This window comes from Cyclopterus lumpus, chromosome 11, assembly GCF_009769545.1.
Source record: "Cyclopterus lumpus isolate fCycLum1 chromosome 11, fCycLum1.pri, whole genome shotgun sequence".
NCBI classification, from domain to species: Eukaryota; Metazoa; Chordata; class Actinopteri; order Perciformes; family Cyclopteridae; genus Cyclopterus; species Cyclopterus lumpus.
In genome coordinates, this window is record NC_046976.1 from 247225 (window position 1) to 270896 (window position 23672).

Below are 23672 nucleotides of genomic sequence, written 5' to 3' on the forward strand. Positions count from 1 at the left end.
TCATTTCAGACTCAATCTCTATGTTGTATCCATAGAAATAAAAAATGTGGAGGTTCCATGTCAATGATTTGTTTCAAGGTCATTCTTGAAGATGCATAGTAGCGTTGCAGCAGAGGAAGCAGTATGTGAGATCCTAGTCTTCATAATGTCTGATGTGTAGATTTTTAAAAGCATAATCCATATATTCATCCATAGATTATTCAAAATGACCATAACAGCGTAGTTTAAAAGAACTTGTCAAACACAAATGTATTTCAGAAACACACTTGTTTCTGTGTTTGTAGTTGTTGAATCTGTTCTTCACTGTCTCCTCCACAGTGACACAGAGACACATGGAAAAAGAGAAAGTTGCTCAGTGGCATAGTGAAAATGTATGCCGATCTTCTCCATGGGCCGATAGAGCCCACATGAACGGCAGTTCATCATGTCCAGGAAAATAACTCTGGATTTGGCTAGGAGGGAATTCAACAACATTCAGGACATAATGATTTCATTTAGGACTGTTCAAGTGTTCGTACTGGGAAGTTGCTTTACCTCGAATAAATGATTTACTGATTGACAGACGTCTCTTTCCCAATCAAAGTCTATGAGAAACAGTCATTTTGGGCCTCATGTGACAGACCCGGATGTTGTAATTACACGGTTTGGCCACTATGTCAAACATTGTCAGTATCAACTCTTGAACCTATGATGGATGTTCAGTACAACCGAGAACACCCAGAGCGATAAGGACCATGTGCTGGAGAAATGCGGCCCGTTTGGGTGGACAACTTTTGGAGCTCCTTTGCCACCACGCCCATGTAATGAACATTTACATGTGGCTATATATTTCTGTTTAATCATCTGCAAACATCATCTCTGAATCAATGGATGCCTAAAGATATTAAATCAGAGGATGAAAGAGGAGTAATTACAAAACCTCTACGCACTCTCACTCCCAGATCAAAACTCTCATCCACTTCTCACATCATCAAACCTTGGAATTAATTCCTTCAATGTCAAATATAATGCAGCATCAATAACCTGCTCCATCAGAACGGGACATGTTAGATCTTTTCCTGGTAAGCTTTGATCTCCTGTAATGAACAGAGATCATTAATCCTATCTCTTCCATATCTTGCCTCCCACCACTACATCTGTAAAACAGCTGTATCTCAGTGTTGCTATCAACACACACAGCTGAAGCATGTGGTTGATGTCACAACCCAACTTACTTGACGCCATGGTAATGACAATGAGTTGGCTTCGATCACGCCTGTTTACCAGAGTTCTCTGGGTTTGCAGTTAAGACAATGCAGAGGAATGTTGTTTGTTGGCGTACCAACAGAATTTTCAAAATTAAGCAATTTGGCCATTAAATGTTAATAACTGAATTCTCAGAAACAGACAGCGAGCCGTTTCACTGCATCACTTTCCTCAGTTGAGATCAAAATAGCTCAGTTTCAGCTAGAAGAAGGGACTTATCAAAAACATGCCACACACTTTATTCAGGAAAAACGTTAGTTTTAGGATGACAAGTTACAGGCAATATTCAGTAGAAATGGTAATATAAGGACCTTGAAAGGTTGATAATGTGTATAGATTTGCCAAGCTGCACATCAGCCTTCTTCTCTGAAAGTCGGTGGCATGGTTGAGCAGTGAGCCACAGGGAGGGCCTCGAGTGCCCAGAACACACGCTACACATTCTCTTTCAGCTCACTCAGCTCTCCCCACCTACATTCCAGTCAGCTCTGCAGGGCACAGCGTCATTATGCAAAGCAAAGGTGAAGGGCCCATTGTTAGATTTACAATCCATGTGTTGGGAAAGCATCCAACCATCTGACACCAACACTGGAAGACATGGAGAGGGTGAGCTGGACTTCCTCTGAGCTGGACTTCCTCTCAGGAGTCTTCCTTCTCTTGATACCTGCAACACCCACATCAAAATGATCAGCAATAGATCACACAGCAGCACCAAATGTTCAAATTAACTGCCACAATATTGATTACCTGCAGTGTATACAGGTGAAGAAGACAGTCTGTCCTTCGTCTGCAGATCTCATCTGCCTGGTGTGGTAAACCATCCCCTCTTTATTGCAACGAGAGCAGCGCCTGTCAATCTATAGGGAGCAGGTGCCCTCATGAATACAGAGTCCAGTGGTTATGACACACAGCAGTCAGTGAGCAGCTGGTCTTACCACAGGTCCCTTCAGGTCGGAGGCCTCCTCGTCCTCCAGAGCCACCGACAACTGCTCCTCTGGGTTGAATATCACAGTAGAGCGGATCTCCTGGCCTGAAAACTCTGGATGATCAAATACATGCATGTCAAGGATAATCAATGTTGGAAATAGGTGCATTTATCAAAGAATAATGTTTGAGATTAATAGTTTGCATATGGGATATTTTTTGTATAACTGTTCACAGGGAGGTGTATGGATTATTTAGTGCAACACGGTCATTGTTTCTCAAAGGAACTTTGCTGTTGGGTCTTTAAAAACAGCGGCCCCCAACCACATTTTGGTACTGTAATCGCTGCAATGGATATGAGATGCGGCTTGTAGATCTCCAGCCAAAAGTTTGTGAATGTGTGACGAATCTGATGAGTGAGGCAGACTACCGCTAGAGGGAAACCAGTAGGGTTGAAAACCAGTTGGGGTGTAACACTGGTACCTGCTACAGGGATGCAGAAGGAGCAGCGGGGGCAGCGGACTGTGTCCTGCACTCCAGGAAGAGGGAGAACATTCCCACATTCGGAGCAGAAGTTGGGATCACCACTAAAACACGACATCTGTGTGAGAAGAACAGGAGCTACTAGTTAATAGTAGCTTGAGACTTTTTTTACCAGCAACATGAGCACAGACATATTGGCCACAATTCAAATGTTTCAGCTGACTAGAGTTAGTCCTTTTTTCCAAGAAATGTGGACTCATGTATTTATAGTTTTCAATGTGACTTCACTTTACATTTAGGGGAAGAGTCACACTTGTTAAAAGTGCTCTTAAAGTCCTGAAGATATTATGACTGTTATGACACTGGAACTGGAGCAAATGAGCAACAGTAGGGCTGCGGTCGAATAGTCCTTTTTGGTGAGGAAGGTTCCTAACGGAGTGAAATGACCCGGAAGTATCTAAGTGGCCGCCATGATAAGAGCTCCAATGCTTCCTTATTTAGCTCCTTTAGTATAGGAAATACTGGACCTTCCTTTATAAAAGGAAAGGAGAACCAGGTTGTTTATGTTGTCAATAAAGTAATACTATGAACCAGGTTGTTTATGTTGTCAATAAAGTAATACTATGAACCAGGTTGTTTATGTTGTTAATAAAGTAATACTATGAACCAGGTTGTTTATGTTGTTAATAAAGTAATACTATGAACCAGGTTGTTTATGTTGTTATTAAAGTAATACTATGAACCAGGTTGTTTATGTTGTTAATAAAGTAATACTATGAACCAGGTTGTTTATGTTGTTATTAAAGTAATACTATGAACCAGGTTGTTTATGTTGTTATTAAAGTAATACTATGAACCAGGTTGTTTATGTTGTTATTAAAGTAATACTATGAACCAGGTTGTTTATGTTGTTAATAAAGTAATACTATGAACCAGGTTGTTTATGTTGTTAATAAAGTAATACTATGAACCAGGTTGTTTATGTTGTTAATAAAGTAATACTTTGAACCAGGTTGTTTATGTTGTTAATAAAGTAATACTTTGAACCAGGTTGTTTATGTTGTTAATAAAGTAATACTATGAACCAGGTTGTTTATGTTGTCTGCATGAGACAACACTAAGAACACGGACAAAGTATCTAAAACGATACTTTTAAAACGATACTATTTATTGCCATATTGGCACCGGTTTTCCCAACCTTAATGATAAATATGTCTTTATTAGCAGGCACGTGCACAGATAGACCCCTTGTGGTGCTCAAGCACCTGCCCTTTTGCCCGATATGCTCCTCCCCGCCCCTCCTCCTCCTCCTCCTCCTCCTCCTCCTCCTCCTCCTCCTCCTCTTCTTAGTGCTCACGCCAAATGGGTGCAGCCTACTTCTTCTCTGACCCACAGCATCAGACAAACAGGTAATGACGGTGTTTGTGCAATCCCCCGACGTTGTTTGGTGATAAATTAACCACAACATTAGCGCCGCTGAAAACATTACGTCAGACGTTTCCTAAAAAAACAAACAAACAAAAAACTCACGAAATCCGTGATTTCAAAGCCTCGTCCAGCTGTTTACTGACGTTTGTAATGTTTAATGAAGAGAGAGGGAGAGATATACAGGCAGGCATCTTCTTTGTGTTGTTGTAGAAATGCCTTTTAGACCATTTCGAAAGTATGTTGAATTTATGTTTATAAATGTCACAAGAATTCACAGCTAGAAAATAGCAGCTAAACTATGCTATCTTGATAAGTTAGAATATTTTTTGATTGCATTTGGTTATACAATATGGCCTTGTTTTGTCTGTTTTTGCCTGTTATTTATTTATTCAATTTGATAATTTTAGTTAGTTTGTTAACAAAAATAAATATACAAGTTGAAAATATCCTACTGTGTTTTTTATTTATTATTATTACTTTTAATTTCATAAAGAATTTTGGTTTGAGCACCTGCCCCCCAGGTGCACAGACGTGCACGTGCCTGTTTATTAGTATAAGTAGTAGTTTAACACCATTAAATCAACTGAAAACATTATACGATCACTTTTAACGATATTGTAAGTGGATTTTTATTAGAATGTTCGCTAAAATCTGTCGGGACTAAAAACTACTTTGTTACACTGATCATGTGTTCAGACACAAAGTCTCTCCAGCTGTTAAAGCCGTCTGACAGCTGATGCAGACGTGATCAGTGGCCGCAGTCATAAGAAACAGACGTCGCTTCACGAGAAGCTTCAGAAGAAAGGACGCCTCATTTCTCTCGTTTCCTCTCTCCTCGCATGCGTCTCTCCAAAAAGACGCAAGTGAGGGAAACAGGGGTGCTACGTGTTGTAGAACATCCTTATTTTCTGTGTAGTTGTAATACTTAACGCTCGATTGTTGACTATTAGTCTCAGGTTTAATCTAAAACATATATTGTGTGGTTGATAATAACAAGGCTTATTTATATAGCGTTAACATATCAAAACTGGTGGTAATGTATTTCACAGCAGAACAAAGGGTAGCATACAATGCTGGTACACGCACATTTCTACATAAATATATATTTACAAACACATGAATAAATCCGAACGTGGACTGTAAAACTACAAGTAGCCTATAGGAACTAACAGGATCTAACTGTTTCTGTGTATTCTTTGAAGGTAGCTGAAAACTGACCGACTGGGTCGCAGTTTTGTCAACCCCCCTGATGATGCCGCCTGCTCTCGTCTGCTTTCCAGGCGAGAGCAGTTCATCTCGAACGAGCCTATTATCGGACTTTACTCACCGGCTTCAAATAACACGCAGTTTTCCGCGAAAAGAACAGGCGTCTCTGCTGCTGCGGTGAGTTTGGTGGTCTCACTATGCGGGTCCATCAACTTCTTCCGTCGCATACAGAGACGACATCGGGCTGTCGACAGGACGCGACAGCTCAGCTCTGTGAGCACAGGACCCCGCCCACAGTTGCTATTTGTCGGGATAAGACAAGGTGGGATCTTATCTGCGGATAATTCCCTTCTTGACAAAAATCGTACTGTATATAATACATTTAAAAAATACATTTGTGAATTAAGTGACGTCAGTGGAGTTTCAAAAACACACGCATGCAGTGAAGTTCACACATGACAATCAGATTTTAACTGCCACTTCAGTCTATTTTGCATTCGGGCCTATTCGGTCTGATAAAGAGGAGACTGTTGGGGTTACGAGGATCAGTTTGCATTTTTCAGGACAGTTAAATTCAATAGCTGTTGTTTCTTTAAGTCCATGTTCAACAACCTAACGTTACAGATGCAATCTCATTCATTCTTGTGGCTATTTATCAATAGGCTCGTTCGTTAGAGCTGCGCCTCGCCTGGAATCCAGACAAGAGCAGACGGCCGCTGCAGGGGGCGTGGCCAACAAACTGCGATCAAGTCAGACAGTTTTCAGCTGCCTTCAAAGAACACACAGGTGGTCAGTGTTCAGGAAGTCACAACAACAGTTGTTAGTTCTACTTTACAGACCAAATTTGTATAACTATGGCGGAAGAAATAGTGTTTGCATTCTTGATCGCCGATGAAATTGAGGCAGAAGAGATCCCTCTACTTATGTCGTATACTAACGAGTAGTAGCTTTCAGCAGCTGACGTTTTAGTAGTGGTTGTAGTAGAAGTATCAGTGGTTCCAAGAAGTAGCAGCAGTAGTATCAAAAAGATGAATCATACAGTAATAGTTGAAGATTGTGTCAACATTTAAAAGTTGAAATGTGTCTGAAATGTGTCTGGAGATGAAGTTCACTTCACAGCACTTCAAACCGACCAAATGGGATTTTCCAAAATAAAATAAATCTACTTTTCACAGTGGTCTAAATGTTGACATCTTTTTATTTATTTAACTGTTATTTTTGGAATTTTGGACAAAGATTGCCCATATTGTAATTGTTAGATGTCATATTTATTTACACATAAATGTATATAAATACATATGTGAAGATAGTTGTCATTTCTCTATACATTATTTATTTACAGATGCTAAATAAATAACCTTATACATTATTAACACCCACATCTTTGCACTACATGAGACAAATAGCGAACAATCTAATGTTAAAATAAGGATTTTCTACAACACGTGGTATGATGTGGCGACAGTCAGGCGTTTCCCATCATGCACTGGGCCACGCAGTGGATGGAGAGCTCCTGCGGCGCCCGTCTTTAAAACCGACGGCCGCCTCGCTCTCGTGAGAGTATCGTTGACCACGTGTGCATGACGTCAGAGCAAGTCGGGAGCAAGTCGGACACAAATCTAACCGGCATGCATTGCGTGCCGATCGCCGCCGATCGAATCTGCGCATAACTGGCTCATCTCGAACGAGCCTATAAATGTAGCGAGCTCGCCATGACGGAGGAGGATCAAATCATGTTGGTGGCCATCCTGAAACAATGCGAAAAGAAAGGATCCACAGTTTGAAAGCTTTGGAGGAAGCTAGGAAGTGGACCTCGAGTGAAGATTTGATTTGGTCGTTTTAGAACAAGTTGCAAAACAGAAAGGAAGACTTTACTACTAATCCAATTCCAAACAGATGAAACAGTGAATAACTGAGCATTTTAATATTTAATATACAACTTTTCACTGCAACTAGGACTACACTGGACGAGCCTGGTACAGGAGGTCCTCCTACTGCTGGACTTTATTTAAAATTCAAACTAGGAATTTAACGTGGGGGAAAATCCTTAATTGATCTGTCTTGATCAGATTCATGTGTACTTTTGAGCATTTCTGGAACCCTTTCTTTCATTTTACCACCATGACACCAAACCATCTGAGAAGTCCTTTGAGGGAATATTTGTGATTGCATAGCCTAGGTATAGAAACGAAAAAAGGGCTAGCGGCTATACAGCAGGCTTTATTTTACTTGAGTCCAGGTTGTGTGGTGAAGAGGGCTGAAAGGCAACAACAATCCAAGTCAATTATTGTTCTCAATGGCAGGAGCCTAGGTTCAGAACTGAGGATCAAACAGCTGAATGAGCGCTCTCAATCAAAGAGGAACTGCTTCAGCATGTGGGCGAATAGCAAAATAGTTGATTTTATTTATATAGTATTAAAGTTATAAACACATCAGGCAGTGGTTTTACACATCACCATACAGACATGAGAATCAATCGACCCTGTGGATAATCTCCCAAAGCTAATTACAGTACAGTGATAATCCCTCGAGCCACTGCACAGCCTTCTTGTTGCACAAACCAAACGTGTCGAACAATCAGTGGTTCTTTAACAAACCTAAGATGAACAAACATGGTTTGCATGACATGTAATTGCAACTCACCCTGTATCAGGGCTTCAGGGGGATCACCAGTAAAATGTCACAATCAGTCATCACTTTAGACCTCATTTGTTAGAACTTCAAGATAATTCAATCATTTCAAAATAGCCTTACCATTAAAGTTTCATCCGTCATATTTACCGTGTTCTTTTACAAACCCTCAGAGTAGAAGGGAATTATCTTCAACCATCAGAAACATTAAATACATTACATTACCAAAAAAGACAACGAAAAAAGAATACCAGGCCTTCCAAGACCAGCTTGAGCAGGAGATCCACCATAAAGGCCTCAGTATGCGTCCCACAACTGAGATCCCCTCTACTCTGACTCAGTCATCCCACTTTCAAGGCTGTGTTCATGAACTGATCTAAGAACATCAGCACCTATGATTCAAGAAAGTGTCCACCATTGATCCTCCCACACCCATATACATCTGCTACGTCCTGAAAACACTCAGGTTGTTAGTCTTACTTTCTGGCAACTACAACTTCTTTGCATTATTTCCTAAGCTTCCAAAGCCCCTAGTAAACAGTTGTGGTCAAGTGGAAGCGACGCCCTTTCCTGTAAATTGTGAGTGTCAGCTCACCGAGAGCTACGTAAAATCTTGTGTGTACACATACTTGGTCAATAAAGCTGATTCTGATGAGCAGCTCATTAATGTGTCAAACCAAGGATGTTACCAATCCTAAATCAGCTGATGGAAGGTCATCTTGTGAGTGTTTTGAAAGCTAGTGAAATAACAGATTTACTTTGACCAAGAACAATACAGACCATGTGAAGTGATTGACGGGAGTGTGTACTGGTTGACAGGAGAGGAGCTACACAATCTCCTGTCGACTGTCGTCCCTCCAGACATGAGTGAGAAAGAAATCCCACATGGTTTGTTCCACTTCAATAGATGACCCCATTCTTGGTCTGATGGTCAGACTGAGGAGCTTTTGGTCCTGGATCAGGGCAACTGCTTCTTCTGCACTTTCTTCTCTCTGGATGATGTTTGTTTTGACTTTGTTTGCTGCTTTCCTTTAAGGACTCTTTTAAAAAGAGCAATTCCAATCTCATTGGTTAAAATTCTGGTGAAATAATGTCTTTAATCGTTAATGTAATTAGCCACCAGATGACTTCATACGATTACTTTTCAGCACTGGGCACAGCCTTCATTTGCCCTCTAAAACACTGGAGGAGCTTCTCATTTTGCTTTTCCAAACGGCCTCAGATTAGTTTATGGATTTAAACAGTAACATAATCTGAAGAGTTAGATCAATTTCAACAGCTTTCATTAGCTTTGCTGAATGAAAAAAGATGAACCGGTTCTAGAGATGATCACTCTGCCCGTTTGGCCTCAGGTGTATCATCATATCACAGACACTAAAACAGATCAAATGTGTCCTGCTACCCAACTGCATTTACAGCTGCTGCAAACATGTGACCGTGACGTTCAGTTTGCATTCGGACAGTTTTTTAGAGGAATAAAACACAAAAACTAAATGGGCCCAGAAAGAAAGGCACGTTGCCAATGGCTGTTTTAAAGTAGTGTTTAAGGTGGAATTTTCGTGCCCTAAAACTTTTAACTCTTTGAAGTATGTGTGGCCGTTGAACCGGCTGATCCTAAATCAGCATTGCGTAACAAACAGGCCCGGGTCAACACTTGATCTCCCCACCAATCGGTGCTGCTTTAGGCCCTTCATGAACCACTGTGTCTGCTGATATTCTTTGGTCTAAGAGGGTGTTCCTCTGAGTAAGGCTCTCTCCCCGTCACCATTCCCATTGTAGTCTGGATCCTTCTCTCAGCTCCAGCTGACGTTATACTGGGTCCAGCCCTCTTGTGGAGCCAAGAACACCCTTCGACCCCGGTACAGGAAATTCACTATGCCCCTGTAACCTGTACGAGGAACTCCAGATTTCAAGTCGTCCATCACCCCTAGATTTCGAGCAAAGACTTTAAAACTGTCCCGGGTTGAGTACTGCACCCTGTATGGTCCAGGGCCTCTTAAGCTGCCCCCTTGTTGCAGGTCCTCAAATTTCACCAGAGGGGCACTGTAAATCTCTTTTATAAAATTTTCATCATACTTCTCTTTTAGCAAATAAGACAAATCCTGTTTGGTAAAAGGCACAAATTCAGTGTTGAGCTTAATATAGCGAAGGTACTGGTCAAAGAATTGACCTAAACTGACGCCTTTCCGGCCAAAGGTGATAGTGCGGGAGATTTCGGGTCGGATGCAGGAGCGGTCCTTGCGTTGCTCCGGTTGGCGCATCCAGTCGTCCCAGAAGGCAGAGGGCCATTTGGGTTCCAATTCATCCCACATCTCCTTCAGCAGCATCCAGCCCAGACCGGGGAAGAAGTCTGTTCTGTAGAGCAGGCCGGCTTTGGATGGATCCACCAAGGCGTCTCTGCCGTTATCGTTCCACGCAGAAGCACACCACAGGGAGGGGTCAGCACGCAAGATCGGGTACAGGGCTCGGAAATACTCAAAGAAGTCCGGGGCCACCTTAAATGAGGGGAGACAGAAGCACAGTGGTGAGCTTCTGCTTCAGAGAAACAGTCCAACCGACCACAGGCATCATTGTGACGTGAGTTCAACAGCAAAACACTCTTGTAACTTTAGGAAGATTGTTATCATTTAAAAGCATTTGATTCACTTCACTCCTCTTTCCACAGAACAGCCTTTAGAGAATACCTGGGTCTGATTTTTAAAGATTTGGCCATCCGTTTTACTAGGACTCAAGTTATTGGTTGAAATCTGGAAGCACAGCAACATGCACAAATACAGAAATCACAGTAGGTAAGTGTTGAAGGAGGAAGGGAAGGTTTAAGAGAGAGCTGCGTTTCCTTCCTTTTGGGGATGTCAGCATGTTCCCAGCTTCCAACTTGCTGAGTAAAATGTTATTAGAACATGAGATTAACTAGAGTTGTTCTTCTAGAATGATGGATTTGTTAAATTGACCTTTGGAGAAGTAGAAGGCTTCCCTTATGCTTCCCCAGGTTTGATCAACATTGAGCACAAATAGTGTTTCAAAAGGAAAAAAGCTGAAAACAAATACTATAACATTGTATACCAACGCTATTATATAGTTAACACTGATGCATCAATGTGCATTTGTGGAAGTATCATGTTATTGTTGTAGAAACTTTACTTTAGTCCTGTGGTTCCCAACCTAAGGGTCGGGCCCCTCCAAAGGGTCCTAAGATGAACTCGAGGGGCCGTGGTGGCAGGAGAGTTTGTTTTGCTACATTGTTTTGCTACATTTGCTACATACGTTTGGGCCTCGAACAGTTTAAAAAATATAGCCATGTGAGAAGTTAGTCTATCTGCTAACAATTCCGAGACATCTGATAACAAAAGGCCCAAACTAGACACTGCTCTTTATCAGGAGTCCCACTGATCATTTCATCTTGACATTGTGTTTTATAAGTCTCTCATATCTTTTTAATCAGGGTTCATACGTATTTTGACCAATGGATTTCCATGACTTTTCACCAAATTTCCATGACCAAACATTTTGTGAAATCTCAAGTGTTTACATGAAAAAGTGAGAACATGTAGTATTTAAACTAACAATGAGAATTCCAAAGCATACAGGATGACACAAATGACACAATGAATGAGACATGTTTGATTAAAAGAATAAACATTTATAGTATATAAATGTTTATTCTTTTAATCAAACCATTGTCCCTTAGGTGCAAATCCATCTGTTTGGACTGCAAATAATGGTTCAGGCTTTGGTCAAATTTGGATATCGGCCCTTTGCTTCAACACGTTGGACAATGTGAGACTCTTGAAGTGAGGAGCGAGCCCCAATGAGCAGAGATATGTATATATACAAGCTATCGGGGAACATTCATCGAAATAGCAGGCTGGCATCTTCAGGTGATTAAAAAGAATAATGTGAATTAGCAACCTTCTGTGCCCACATTACCTCCGCAGTTAGGACTTCACTTTTCGTTACAGGGTTATCGACGCCTGCTAGCTAGCCGAAAAGAGAGACGTGCTGCTCCGCGTAGCAGTTGCCCTCGCTGTGGTGAGTTAGCCGGTGATGGGGGTTGCTGTAGCTTTGCTACGCTAGCTAGCAGCAGCACTCTGGTGTCTGCTTCCTCTAGCATGTCTCGTTAATGCTGCCTCTCCCATGTTTGAAATGCCGAATGTTTTGCCACCACACAACCTACACTGTGCTCGTCTGGGTCTTTGTCTGTTGTAACCCATGACATGTACTTTTCCACATGTAGCCAAGCATGGTTAAATCTTCCCTGGCATAGTGGATTATCCCTGAGCTACTGTTGCTATGGCCACTGAACTTTTCAGTTAAGGTGCGTTCACTCGTATGAGAGCGTATGCCTGCTTATATTTTGAGAGTCTTTCTTTTAAAAGCATATTCATTATTTCAAACTCAGCGTAACTTAACATAAATATAACACATTTCCATGACTTTTCCAAAACCTTTGGGATTTCATTTTCTTCAATGACTTTTCCAGGCCTGGAAATAACCCTTTTAAAATTCCATGACTTTTCCAGGTTTTCCATGACCGTACAAACCCCGTTTAATGCAAAATCTTAATCTGAAAAGTCATTGGTTACTACATCTGTCAAAGAAGTGAAGCGAGAGGAGGAATAAAAAGTGAAATACTTTCCTCCGAGATGTTGTGGGATGGATTAATAAAGTAGGTTGAAATAGGAAGATTTAAGTGAAGTACGCTGCAAGTAGCTCAACATTGTACTTCAGTACTGTACTTGAGTAAATGAAACCCTAACTTGGAGAAGGAAACACTCTTGTTCAAAGAGATTAGTGACTCTGTCACTGCAACATTCATCTCCACCCTCATTTCCTGTCATCGCTCTACTGCCAACTATCAAGTATTAGCCCGTTTCACACACTGCCCCACATACCTAAATATGCCGTGTGGTGGCTCTGACTGGAAACCAGTCTGGGCTTTGTGACACACTAAAATGGGTACTGGTGAGAGTGCAGAGCAATCACAAAGTCAGGCTGCTGTGGTTCCAGCATGTAACGACCTCTAAAACAAAAATTTGATGTTTTCACATGTCTGTTTGTGTAGAGATCAAACAACAGAGAAGAGTTGTTCATCAGGAAGCTTGAGCAGTGTTGGTGGGTGCACCGAGCTAACCTAGCTGTTAACTTTATGCTAAGCTAGGCCTACCATGTCTTAACACTTAATCTTAGCACTTAACACACATATGAGACTGATAGTCCCTTACTGAAATAAAAGTGAATAACTAGAACCACTCCTATGTAGTTAGCCCGGGTGGACTGTGGATATCTATTATTTAGAAGACAACATAGTTCCATGAATACACAACACACTAATGAGCTATTCTGTTCTTGACTGTTAAAACAGGTTTTTTTTCTCATCCATTAATTGGCTCGTCTACACTGAGCCGATGTCCATATATCCATGACACTACCAGGGCTCAAAGTACCATCTTAATCTATAACATGAATGGAGGAATGGATGTGGGTATCAGTTTGCAACACCTCCAACATCGTCAGCAGCTCTCTGCCCAAAACTGCAGCTTTAGCATCTACAGCCAATTTCTATTGTGGAAACTTAAGACAAGATAAAGATGTTCCATAGCCGTCTCATCACTGTCAGTAATTTTGATTATTTCCTTCTAGCTGAGAGCAGCGTCTCCGTTTTTCCCGTCGCATTGCATGGGAGAGTTGTGTCTGTCAACACAACATTTGTAAATCAATGTATTATGTCTACAGCCATTTCTGATTACATTGAGTACTGTAACCAAAGCAAGATGAACATGGTGACTCAACCCAACTCTTTTTGTCTTTAAACTTGCTCTTCATTGTTCTGCTACCCTCGAAAGATGGCTGGCAGTTAAACTCCACTGTCGACATGTCGAAGCATGGCATGGTTTACCGATGCCGACATCAACCACTGGACACTCTACAGACCTCTCCTGCGAGTATTTACCATCAAACTATCCAATTAAAGCAAAATGACACAATGTAAATGCCGACTATAATGTGTGGTAAGGTCTGAGAGCACTCACCTCCAGGTCATCTTCCACTATGACCACAGTAGACTGGGAAAACGTGTTGAACACCTGGTTAAGTGCCCAGTGGTAATGTCTGGCAATTTTGTAGTAGCCCTGGAACTTCCTGTGCTCTGGTCGGACTCTGATGTCCGACAGGTCCGGTTGGCTAATGTGCGTCACTTGATCTCCATATGAGGCAATCACTCGAGCCGTCTCGGCATGGCCGCAGTCCTGGGTCACAATAATTGGATATAGTGCTGGAGAAGGGCGGTACTGTATCAGTCTCTCAAGGCTCCGTTTTACTGTCACTCTGTCACAAGCAATGACTAGAATGGGAATGACGACCTCTGGGCTGGCAACGGAAGTCGGCAATTTATTGCCCTCACCGATGTCTTCCTTTATGTCAATGGCCTGGTGCTGTTCTAACTTAGCATCTGAAGCTACTGTATAAACAGGCTTCTGTGTATTTTTTACTTGAGTTTGGTCCCTTTCATCCTCACTGTCTTTTCGAGAGAGTGGAGGCTTTAGTGGCTGGTGGACAACCTCTTGTTTGACTTCCTTTGTATCCTCAGTTTCTCTTTTCCCAACGTCTTTCTGTCGAGCCCACACTGCCCTGTGACTTTCAATCTGCTTCAGTAGCTCTTTCTGGGTCTCTAGTTGAATTTCGACCTCCTCTGCCAGCCGGATCACCTCCGCGGCCAGGTTGACAGGGACTCCTTTCCCTCTGTCCACACCCCACTCTTCCTTTCCTCCTGGTTCGGCTCCAACACCTTCTCCGAGGCGGCCAATGGGAGGACGGCCCCAAAGATAAAGTAGAAGCAAAGCATTCCAGGCAACAAACAGGAAAGCACCGCATAGTATAAGAGAACCTTTCTTGCGAACCATGGCCCACTGACACGTGAAAAGGGATGGGGATGTGGAAAAGGCTGCCGGTAGGGAACAAGTGATGGAACCAGAGTCCGAGTCCTACAGACTGAGGTGGAAATCTCAGATGGGCCAGAAGTTGATATCCGATCACATTGTAATTTTTTCAAATTTGAAAGTCATTCTGTTTTTTGGTCTGAAGGCTGTGAGGAGGAGAATTGTCCAATTGAATTCACATTATCCTACTGTGGAATGCACACATTCCATTAAAATCCTATTTTGGAAAAGGGCTGAGATAGGACACGCAAAGTCAGGCAAGGGGAGGTTGCAAAAGTGCAGATGAACGTAAAAGAAGGGGGAAGTGGGGTCACTTTGGGTTGAGGGAATGCGACTTCTTGGATATTACCCTTCAGCCATCATCCTGAAAACAGAACAGCAGAACAAATGATCAACAGAATGAATGGAGCTCATTTCATTGAGTAGAAGGAAAAGCACTTTTCAGACACTGTACAATTGTGTAAAATTCTGTGAATAAAACCAGTCACTGTCAGCAAAAGCACCCGCAGTATCATTACGTTCTCATGTATGTGTGTAGGATGTGCAAACCAATCAAAAATAATAATCATTATAATCATTTTTCCTGAGCGATATCAATTTAAAGAAATGTTGCAGAACTGACTACAGTATGTGTAATCAATTAAACAGGTGGCAGAGTAAAATAATGCAGTCGATTGGTGTTGAGGATTTTCCAATGTTCAAACCAGGTGGCAACCTCGGCTTCTGCCAAGTAAAATGCCTTAAAAACCTGCATTCTCTCTACTGACCACCAGGGGGCGACTCCTCTGGTTATATAGAAGTCTATGAGAAAATTACTTCTCTCTTGATTTATTCCCTCAGTAAATATTGTAAACATTAGTTTATGGTCTCAATCTCTAGTTCCAAGTCTTCAATACAGCATGATGGTCCATTTAGAGTCAAACAGACTATAAAGCAGGGTATGCTTGAGGGCGGGGCTACAATGTGATTGACAGGTCACTGCAGCTACCAGAGCCTTATACGGCATCTCTACATCATTCACTCCTACGCATTCCAAACATGGTAACTTCTGTTCATTGGTTTGTATAGGATAAGTAGGCAACGGGACAAGAGTTTGTTAGTGGATGTTTTGGGTGCTTGTTTTTAGTCCAAGTTGCATTGACCAACCACATTTGAGCAGGCTTTGGTTGCATGCAGGTAAACAGATAGCACAATAACTTTTTGTAACAACCAAAAATGTGTCCAGCTGACCATAGCACAAATTATCAAAACAGTCCAGTATTGAAAGCTGGCATTGCATGTGTGGTCAGATCCATAATCTTGTTTTTGATCATAGTCTTAGATCAAGTTTGACAATTCTTGACCGTATGATATTCACAGGTATCTTAACCTGTGCCAGTACATTTCAAGCAATACGCTATACTCTATATATGACAGTGTAACAACATGTTGCATAATCTCATACATTTTACACAAACAGGCAATGTCATGCAAACAGGATATCATGTTCATCTCCATATGATGCTCAGTGTTTCAATGAACAATGTGTGAAGAAAGCCGTCAAACGTCCCAGTGACCTTTGTGCTGATCATGAGGATTCTTGTAAAAAAGGAAATACCATTTAAATTGTTTTTTCCCTTAGAACATTACAACAGTTCAAATTGTGTTTATGATCATGATGATTTACTGTTATCCACTGAAAGCAAACATGGGAGATTACTGCAATCTTTTCCTCCCTGCCAAGGACTTGAATAAAAGCAGTGACTTGTGACAGGAGCAGAATTCACAAATAAATGCTTTTAAATGCTGTTAACAAACATGTGGGATATCTAAAAACATTGATTCAGCAGTATGTGGAATCCAGATGACAAAATAAGGTATTAACCAACGTTGTTGCAAAAGACTTAAAAAAACATTGGATTGTTGATCAGACATCTAAAGAAATCCCTTTGGCTCAGGGAAACAAACTCTTGTATGCTCCTGTACCAAGACTGAAATAGAGTATTCCAATGTAAGGTGGATGGAGACATGAGAGCTGTACCAGTGTTTCACATTAATTACAGAGACAATGGAAGCCCGCCAAGTCTATTTTGTCCTGCCACAGTTTCATAGTGAACCGAAAATCTTTTTACTTTAACAGGTGGGCAGGATAGCCCTCTCTGTGCACACTTCCTGTGGTGATGTAAATCTTAATGAACAACGAAGAGCAACTGGATCAGAGGTCAGACCATGAGTAACACTGTTTGATACTTACTTCAATCTCTCAACACTAACTGTCCCACAGTGGAGCAGACTCTTGTTAGTTGTTATGGTGGCTGATAGTTAGCCATGTAGCCGAGTGGCTTGGAGAGGGACGGAGGGACGATGAGACAGCCCGCTGTTCAGCTCCTTTTCTGTAACTAGTTAAGCATTAAAGCATGGAGGAATTAGCAAGCTAGCTATCTTATTAATTGTGTGGATAAAGCATTAAACTTGTTAATTTTACTCAGCTTTTCTGGCTCTCTGTACACTCTCATTACTATTCCACTCATCGCTTTAAATCGTTACTGCCAAATCTCCTCTCCTTGTGACTTGCCGTAATAGTCGGTTTAGTTTATACAGAAGTTATCCCGCTTCAACGGTTGTAATGGTAGTGGTAGTCTACCACTCTGCAACGTGGATTTGATTGGGAATGTACGTTCTACTCCTATTCTATTTCTATGCTACCAACATTCTATGGTTTACACTGTAATTTGTGTACATGTCGACTGTGCTGGTTGTTACACTATACACAAAAATGTAACGCTGAATAATTAAATTGGTAAAGAAGCAGAAATGTGTATGTAAATTTCTACCACGAGAAGCAAATGAGAAAACTTGTTTTGTAATTTAGCCATTTGGACCTTTAAATTAGCGCTCTATTTAGTGTCTGACTAGACCTGAGTTTTTACATTACAAAGTCCACTTGTTCCCATAAACAAACAGGCCACAGTACAAATGCTGAAAAGCTTATACAAAGCTCATCAGTCCAACTACAACAAGAGTGTCAACAGTGTGTATGTGACAGTAAAGGTTTCCTTTTTTGCTATACTAGGATGGAGGGACATATTGAATGAGTGAGGGATAAAGAAGGTCACACTGACTGCGCCACAGAAGCTCCTCGGCATTAGTAAGCTTAAACCAATTACTGCCGATAAATATAGGCGTGCAATAATCTTGTATGGTAATCGTTTGACTACAAGGAACAAACACACTTTGATCAGTAAGGACTCTTTGACTGTGCTTCAATGCTTTGCAAGCTATTAACATACCATGTCTGAATCACCTCACGAAGAACCCCCCCCCCCCCCCCCCCCCCAACACCCATATTCCACATTTGTCCCACCTACTGACACACATACGATGTTTAAAGAATAGCTGATGAGCCGTTTGATGGCAAATGGCTGTGTTTAAGGTCGGGGGAATGCGCAGGTTCTGGATGATCCAAAAGAAATCCAAATCCAACAGCTACAGCTATCAGGACTGGCACTTTCAGCAGTCACATACTGGTTTAAGATGATAATAATTAATCATTTTAAGATGATTAAAAAACTGGTCCTTAACACGTGTACACAATTCTCAGTAAGGCCACATTTGTGACATTTAAAAAGTACGTAAAATGTAATAATATTAGTTTGTGATATCAACAAGGTTAGGCTAAATAACTGAACCACCTCTCTGTGTAACGCAATAAAAGGACAGCAGAAACATAAACCACATCAAACAAAATAACCATGAAGATTAATTAACATCTCTTATAGTTTCAACAAAAACTGAACATTCATAAGATTACGGTTGAATGCAGTGGTTTTGTATTAGAAAGCATTCGTTTTAGCTTGGTGTAACTAATGAATAGGCATGCACTGATCCTACTTGTTCAGTACTGAAACCAAAACCTGAGTTTATTTAATAACGATACCAGTGTGAAAATGCTAAACTGTATGCCTTGGTGTGATGACGTTAATTCTTTTATGTAACACCACGCTTGGTACAAATAAATATGTAAATAAACATTTATTTTTTATTTTACATTAAAATCAATCGTGTACATGAGCAACTTGGTAAAGCATCTTCAAAATGTACAGGAATTACAATTCAAGCGCAAACCTTTTTAATGCAGCAACAAAAGTGGTCAACAGGAAGTGTTGTAATCTGTCAGTACCGGACAGATATCGGATGCAGCCCTACTAGTTGTATATTTCACTACTGTGTTTTAAAAGAGTTGATAAACTCAATATACTTAAATGATCATCTTGAAAAAGAAAGTAGGAACATGAACACTTTTAATCTGTTTTACTTTGAAAACACACCGACAACCAAGCACAGTACATCAGACACACTGGTCAAATCAAGTAGAAAAGTACAACCATGAAGGAAGAGTCAGGGTGCTTTAGTTCTCAGAGTGAGCAGAGAAGGTCAGATGTCTAATGGGATCATGTGCCAACAAGAAGTTAAGTCCACAGCGAAAGACTATGAAGTGGAAAAATAAGCAGACGTTACCTGAACTCGTCTTCTCCCTGCAGTAAAGCGTTACAGACTGGACGGTGGGGGGGAAGAAGTGTTGCTCTTCTGCTGAAACTATGTTCTTCTTTAACCACCTCCTCCTTCCGTCACACAACGTGGAACTGACTGGTAGGATCACACAGAAGAGTCTGCGGCAGGCAGTCCATCTACTGAGGCATCAGCCAGCGTCCCACCCGGCTACTGGTCCGCATGACTCTACTGTGGAAAGGCAATGAGCACCGGCCAGCGAGGCCTCTGAGATGGCTAACACTAAATCAAACTGGTGCAAGGGTCCACATTGCAGAGCAGGTCGGCAGCGGTGCAGCTGCTCAGTCTGTCGAGATGAACCCCAGCTGTGACGCTTCACGGTCTTCTCTGAAGCCATTAAGCTGTCACCAAGCTGGAGTCAACCCCTCGCGCCTACTGGGGGTCTGAGGTGCTAGCTAACCAGACATGCTGCTAGCTAGCTAGCGACCTGGCTAACAGTAAAGGTTATTTCCATTCATGAGCCGCCCTGATTGAAGCCATTGACTTAGCATCTGAATCAAGTGTCACTCACCTCCGACATTCGGTTCTGAACGAGTTGGTCCGGCGAGCTCCGTGTCAGGACACACGGCTCATGTCGAGCTGCAGCGCTGACCGGTGGGCTGGCTAGTTGGCTGGCTGGCTACCACTTGGAGCCCCCTTGTATTTCCTTCGTTGTCCCGTTCACAGCGCATCTTCCTGCTGCTGCCGAGCGGTTCCAGTGTCTCTGGTTCCCGCGCCTGACCGCTCTGCTCTCTATCCACACTAGCTGCTGCTAGCAGGCTCCAGAGTCTCTGCCCCCCACCTCTGGGTGCTCTCTATCCACACTAGCTGCTGCTAGCAGGCTCCAGAGTCTCTGCCCCCCACCTCTGGGTGCTCTCTATCCACACTAGCTGCTGCTAGCAGGCACCAGAGTCTCTGCCCCCCACCTCTGGGTGCTCTCTATCCACACTAGCTGCTGCTAGCAGGCTCCAGAGTCTCTGCCCCCCACCTCTGGGTGCTCTCTATCCACACTAGCTGCTGCTAGCAGGCTCCAGAGTCTCTGCCCCCCACCTCTGGGTGCTCTCTATCCACACTAGCTGCTGCTAGCAGGCTCCAGAGTCTCTGCCCCCGGCTCGTGCTTCCAGTGACATGTTGCTTCAGCTTCTCATCCTCTATCACCTCTTTTGATGTGTGATGACGGCGTTTTTCATTTGACTACAAATAACTACACTTCCGGACAAGTGACTCGTTTAAGATCGAGTTGACATAAGCCAGGTCCTAACCCGAACAATGTAATTTAATTACATTTTTTATCTGTAAAGAAATCTGCCAGAGAATTAAAAAAATAATTATAACCTAGAATAATTTAGAATTCCCCTTCTCTGCAATCTGTGTAACAAGAAGAATGTGCCAAATTGAAGCTGCTGACGTAATTCCCTAATATGGGCAGACTCTAAAAACACTTATTATAATAATGTATGAAATATGTGGAATATTTCAAGATTTATTTAAAAGCTGACGCTGATTATTTAAAAGTTGAATATCACGCATTCTTAATGTCAGGGTACAGGACCCTGGTAAACAACATTCTTGTATATGGAGAGGAGAATGACCTCATCTTTAACACGGACAAGACCAAATAAATAATACTGGACTTCAGGAAGAATCCTCCCCCTCTACAGCCTCTTATCAAAGGGACTGAGGTGGAGAGGGCCGACAGCTACAGATTCCTGGGACTGCAGGTTACATCTGACCCGAGCTGGACTCTTACCACCACAGCCACAGCAAAGGCTTTATTTCATCAGGCTGCTCAGGAAAGCCGGTCTGAACCGCCGCCTTCTCACCCAGGCCTACAGAGAACTGGTATAGAGGATCTTCACCGCAGGCATCACTGTCTGGTATGGTACCACAACACAGGCAGAGAGGAAGGCTCTGCAGAGAGTCATAAAGACTGCAGAGAGGATCATAGGTACACACCTTCCTGCCATGGACTCTATGTATGTGCAGCGCTTTCAGAAAAGAGCAGAGGGAATCATCAGAGACTCCACCCAGGTCACGTACAACCTGAGACACAGCAGAGCGAACAGCATCATCACTCAGAGAACACGTTGTTTCAACAGCTTCTTCCCTGCCACAGTCAGACTGATGGCCAAACAAAACTATTGAAATATGTGTAACAATAACCCAACATTTCCTCACTTCCCTTATGTGCAATATGTGATATATTGTTATTATTTGTGAAATAGGATCAGAAGGTCCCCGGATGGAACATATACAAAAAAATGAAATCCTGTACCTGGACCCCATTCCCACTGCTCTGCTCAAGTCACATATCCCCACTCTCAGTCCTCTCATCACCAAGGTTGTTAACCTTTCCCTTCAATCTGGCTATGTCCCACCTACTCTCAAGGTTGCTGTCATCCGTCCCCTTCTCAAGAAGCCCACCCTGGACCCGGAGGTTCTAGCCAATTACAGGCCTATCTCCAACCTTGCCTTCCTGTCCAAGGTGTTAGAGGAGGCTCTCAACTTCAGAACCACCTCAAACATAACAACTTGTTTGAAAAGTTTCAGTCAGGTTTTCGTTCAGGCCACAGCACTGAAACAGCTTTGCTCAGGGTTACGAATGACCTGCTGATGACAGCCGATGCTGGATCACCCTCACTCCTCATCCTCCTGGACCTAACTGCTGCGTTTGACACTGGATCACACTCTCCTCCTAGAGCGCCTCTACACCGCTGTTGGACTGTCAGACTCTGCACTCAAGTGGTTTCAGTCCTACCTTTCTGCCAGAACTGAATATGTCTCACTGGGAAGATGCAAGTCCAGACTGCTCCCTGTCTCCTGTGGTGTTCCGCAAGGGTCGGTCCTCGGCCCCATCCTCTTCATTATTTACATGCTCCCCCTCGGTCGTGTCATCAGCAGACAGAGGATGTCCTTCCACTGTTATGCTGATGACACGCAGCTTTACATAAAAACTGCCCCAAGCCCCTCTGCAGCCATGTCATGTCTCACCGCCTGTCTTGGGGAGATAAAGACATGGATGAGCAACAACTTTCTCCAGCTAAACAGTAGCAAAACTGAAGCCCTCCTTGTTGGCAGTCCACACCAGGTTCAGTCATCCTCCATAACTCATCTCACCTTCGATGGTCAGGTCATACCCCTCTCCTCCACAGTTACTAATCTTGGAGTTAGGTTTGATCCTCACCTGACCTTTAATGACCATATAAAACACCTGTGCAAAACCTCCTTTTATCATCTCAAAAACATCTCCAAACTCCGCCCCACTTTAACCCTGTCAGATGCAGAGAAGCTCGTCCACGCATTCATCTCCTCTAGACTGGACTACTGTAATTCACTCTTCACTGGGATCACTGGCAAGAACATCCAGAAACTACAATACATTCAAAACAGCGCTGCCAGGATCCTGATGAGAGTCCGGAAATATGAGCACATAACACCCATTCTATTCTCCACTCACTCCACTGGCTCCCCGTCTCAACCCGGATTGACTACAAAGTCCTACTCCTCACCCATAAATGCATAAATGGACATGCACCTCCCTACCTACAAGAACTCATTACTCCCCAAACCTCTACCCGCACCCTCAGATCTACAAACCGCTCGCTCCTCCGGGTCCCCAACACCAAGCTCCGCCCCATGGGCGACCGGGCCCCGCTTATGGAACAGTCTCCATGACCACCTGAGGGCAACACAGACACTGGACGCTTTTAAGACTGGCCTAAAAACCTTTTTATTTAGGAAGGCGTTTTTGAGTTGAGTTTTATGACTTTTTCCTTTTTTAAATGTTTTTAATTATTGTTAGTTTTAACTATGTACTGGCTCTGTGGCACTCTGAGATTCTTGGATTAAGAGTGCCTTACAAATAGAATGCATTATTATTATTATTATTATTATTATTATCTTCCTCTGTTGCTCTCCTGAAGGGTTCTTCCCTTTTTTCCCTGTGAAAGTTTTTTTGGGGGAGTTTTTCCTGATCCGATGTGAGGTCAAAGGTCAGGGATGTTGTATGTGTACAGATTGTAAAGCCCTCTGAGGCAAATTTGTAATTTGTGATATTGGGCTATACAAAATAAACTGAATTGAATTGAAATTGAATATCCAACTGTGCAATATCCCCACATAACTTTCTTCCACCTCTCAAAATGTGCAACATTCCCATATAACTCTCCCCTTTGCCCAATCCAGGAACAGCACTCAGGACTAGGCTATGTATTACTGATATTTAACATTTGCCCTCTCCTTGTTGAGATCTTGTTTTTAAAACTGTATCTAAAAGTGTACACATCACCACCTTCT

General features: G+C 42.5%; 2 protein-coding genes across 5 annotated transcripts; both read right to left on the reverse strand.

The window, feature by feature from the left end:
- Nucleotides 1-1465: 1465 nt before the first annotated feature.
- On the reverse strand, nt 1466-5563 carry polr1h (RNA polymerase I subunit H). The gene is made up of 5 exons (XM_034545210.1): nt 5405-5563; nt 2650-2767; nt 2178-2281; nt 1990-2099; nt 1466-1906 (listed from the first exon to the last, which is right to left on the reverse strand). Exons 2-5 carry the CDS (start codon nt 2765-2767, stop codon nt 1882-1884), a joined length of 357 nt encoding a protein of 118 aa, XP_034401101.1. The 5' UTR covers nt 5405-5563; the 3' UTR covers nt 1466-1881.
- Nucleotides 5564-7659: 2096 nt separating this feature from the next.
- Nucleotides 7660-21536, reverse strand: mgat1b (alpha-1,3-mannosyl-glycoprotein 2-beta-N-acetylglucosaminyltransferase b). 4 transcript variants are annotated; one of them, XM_034544988.1, is made up of 4 exons: nt 19909-21536; nt 17083-17227; nt 13944-15213; nt 7660-10409 (listed from the first exon to the last, which is right to left on the reverse strand). In XM_034544988.1, the coding sequence occupies exons 3-4, from the start codon at nt 14811-14813 to the stop codon at nt 9708-9710; spliced, it is 1572 nt and encodes a 523-aa protein (XP_034400879.1). In that variant the 5' UTR covers nt 14814-15213; nt 17083-17227; nt 19909-21536; the 3' UTR covers nt 7660-9707. The 4 variants fall into 4 exon arrangements, with proteins under 4 accessions (XP_034400879.1, XP_034400878.1, XP_034400880.1 ...); XM_034544987.1 differs by lacking the exon at nt 19909-21536 and adding an exon at nt 19347-19898; XM_034544989.1 differs by lacking the exon at nt 17083-17227.
- Between the last annotated feature and the right edge of the window lie 2136 nt (nt 21537-23672).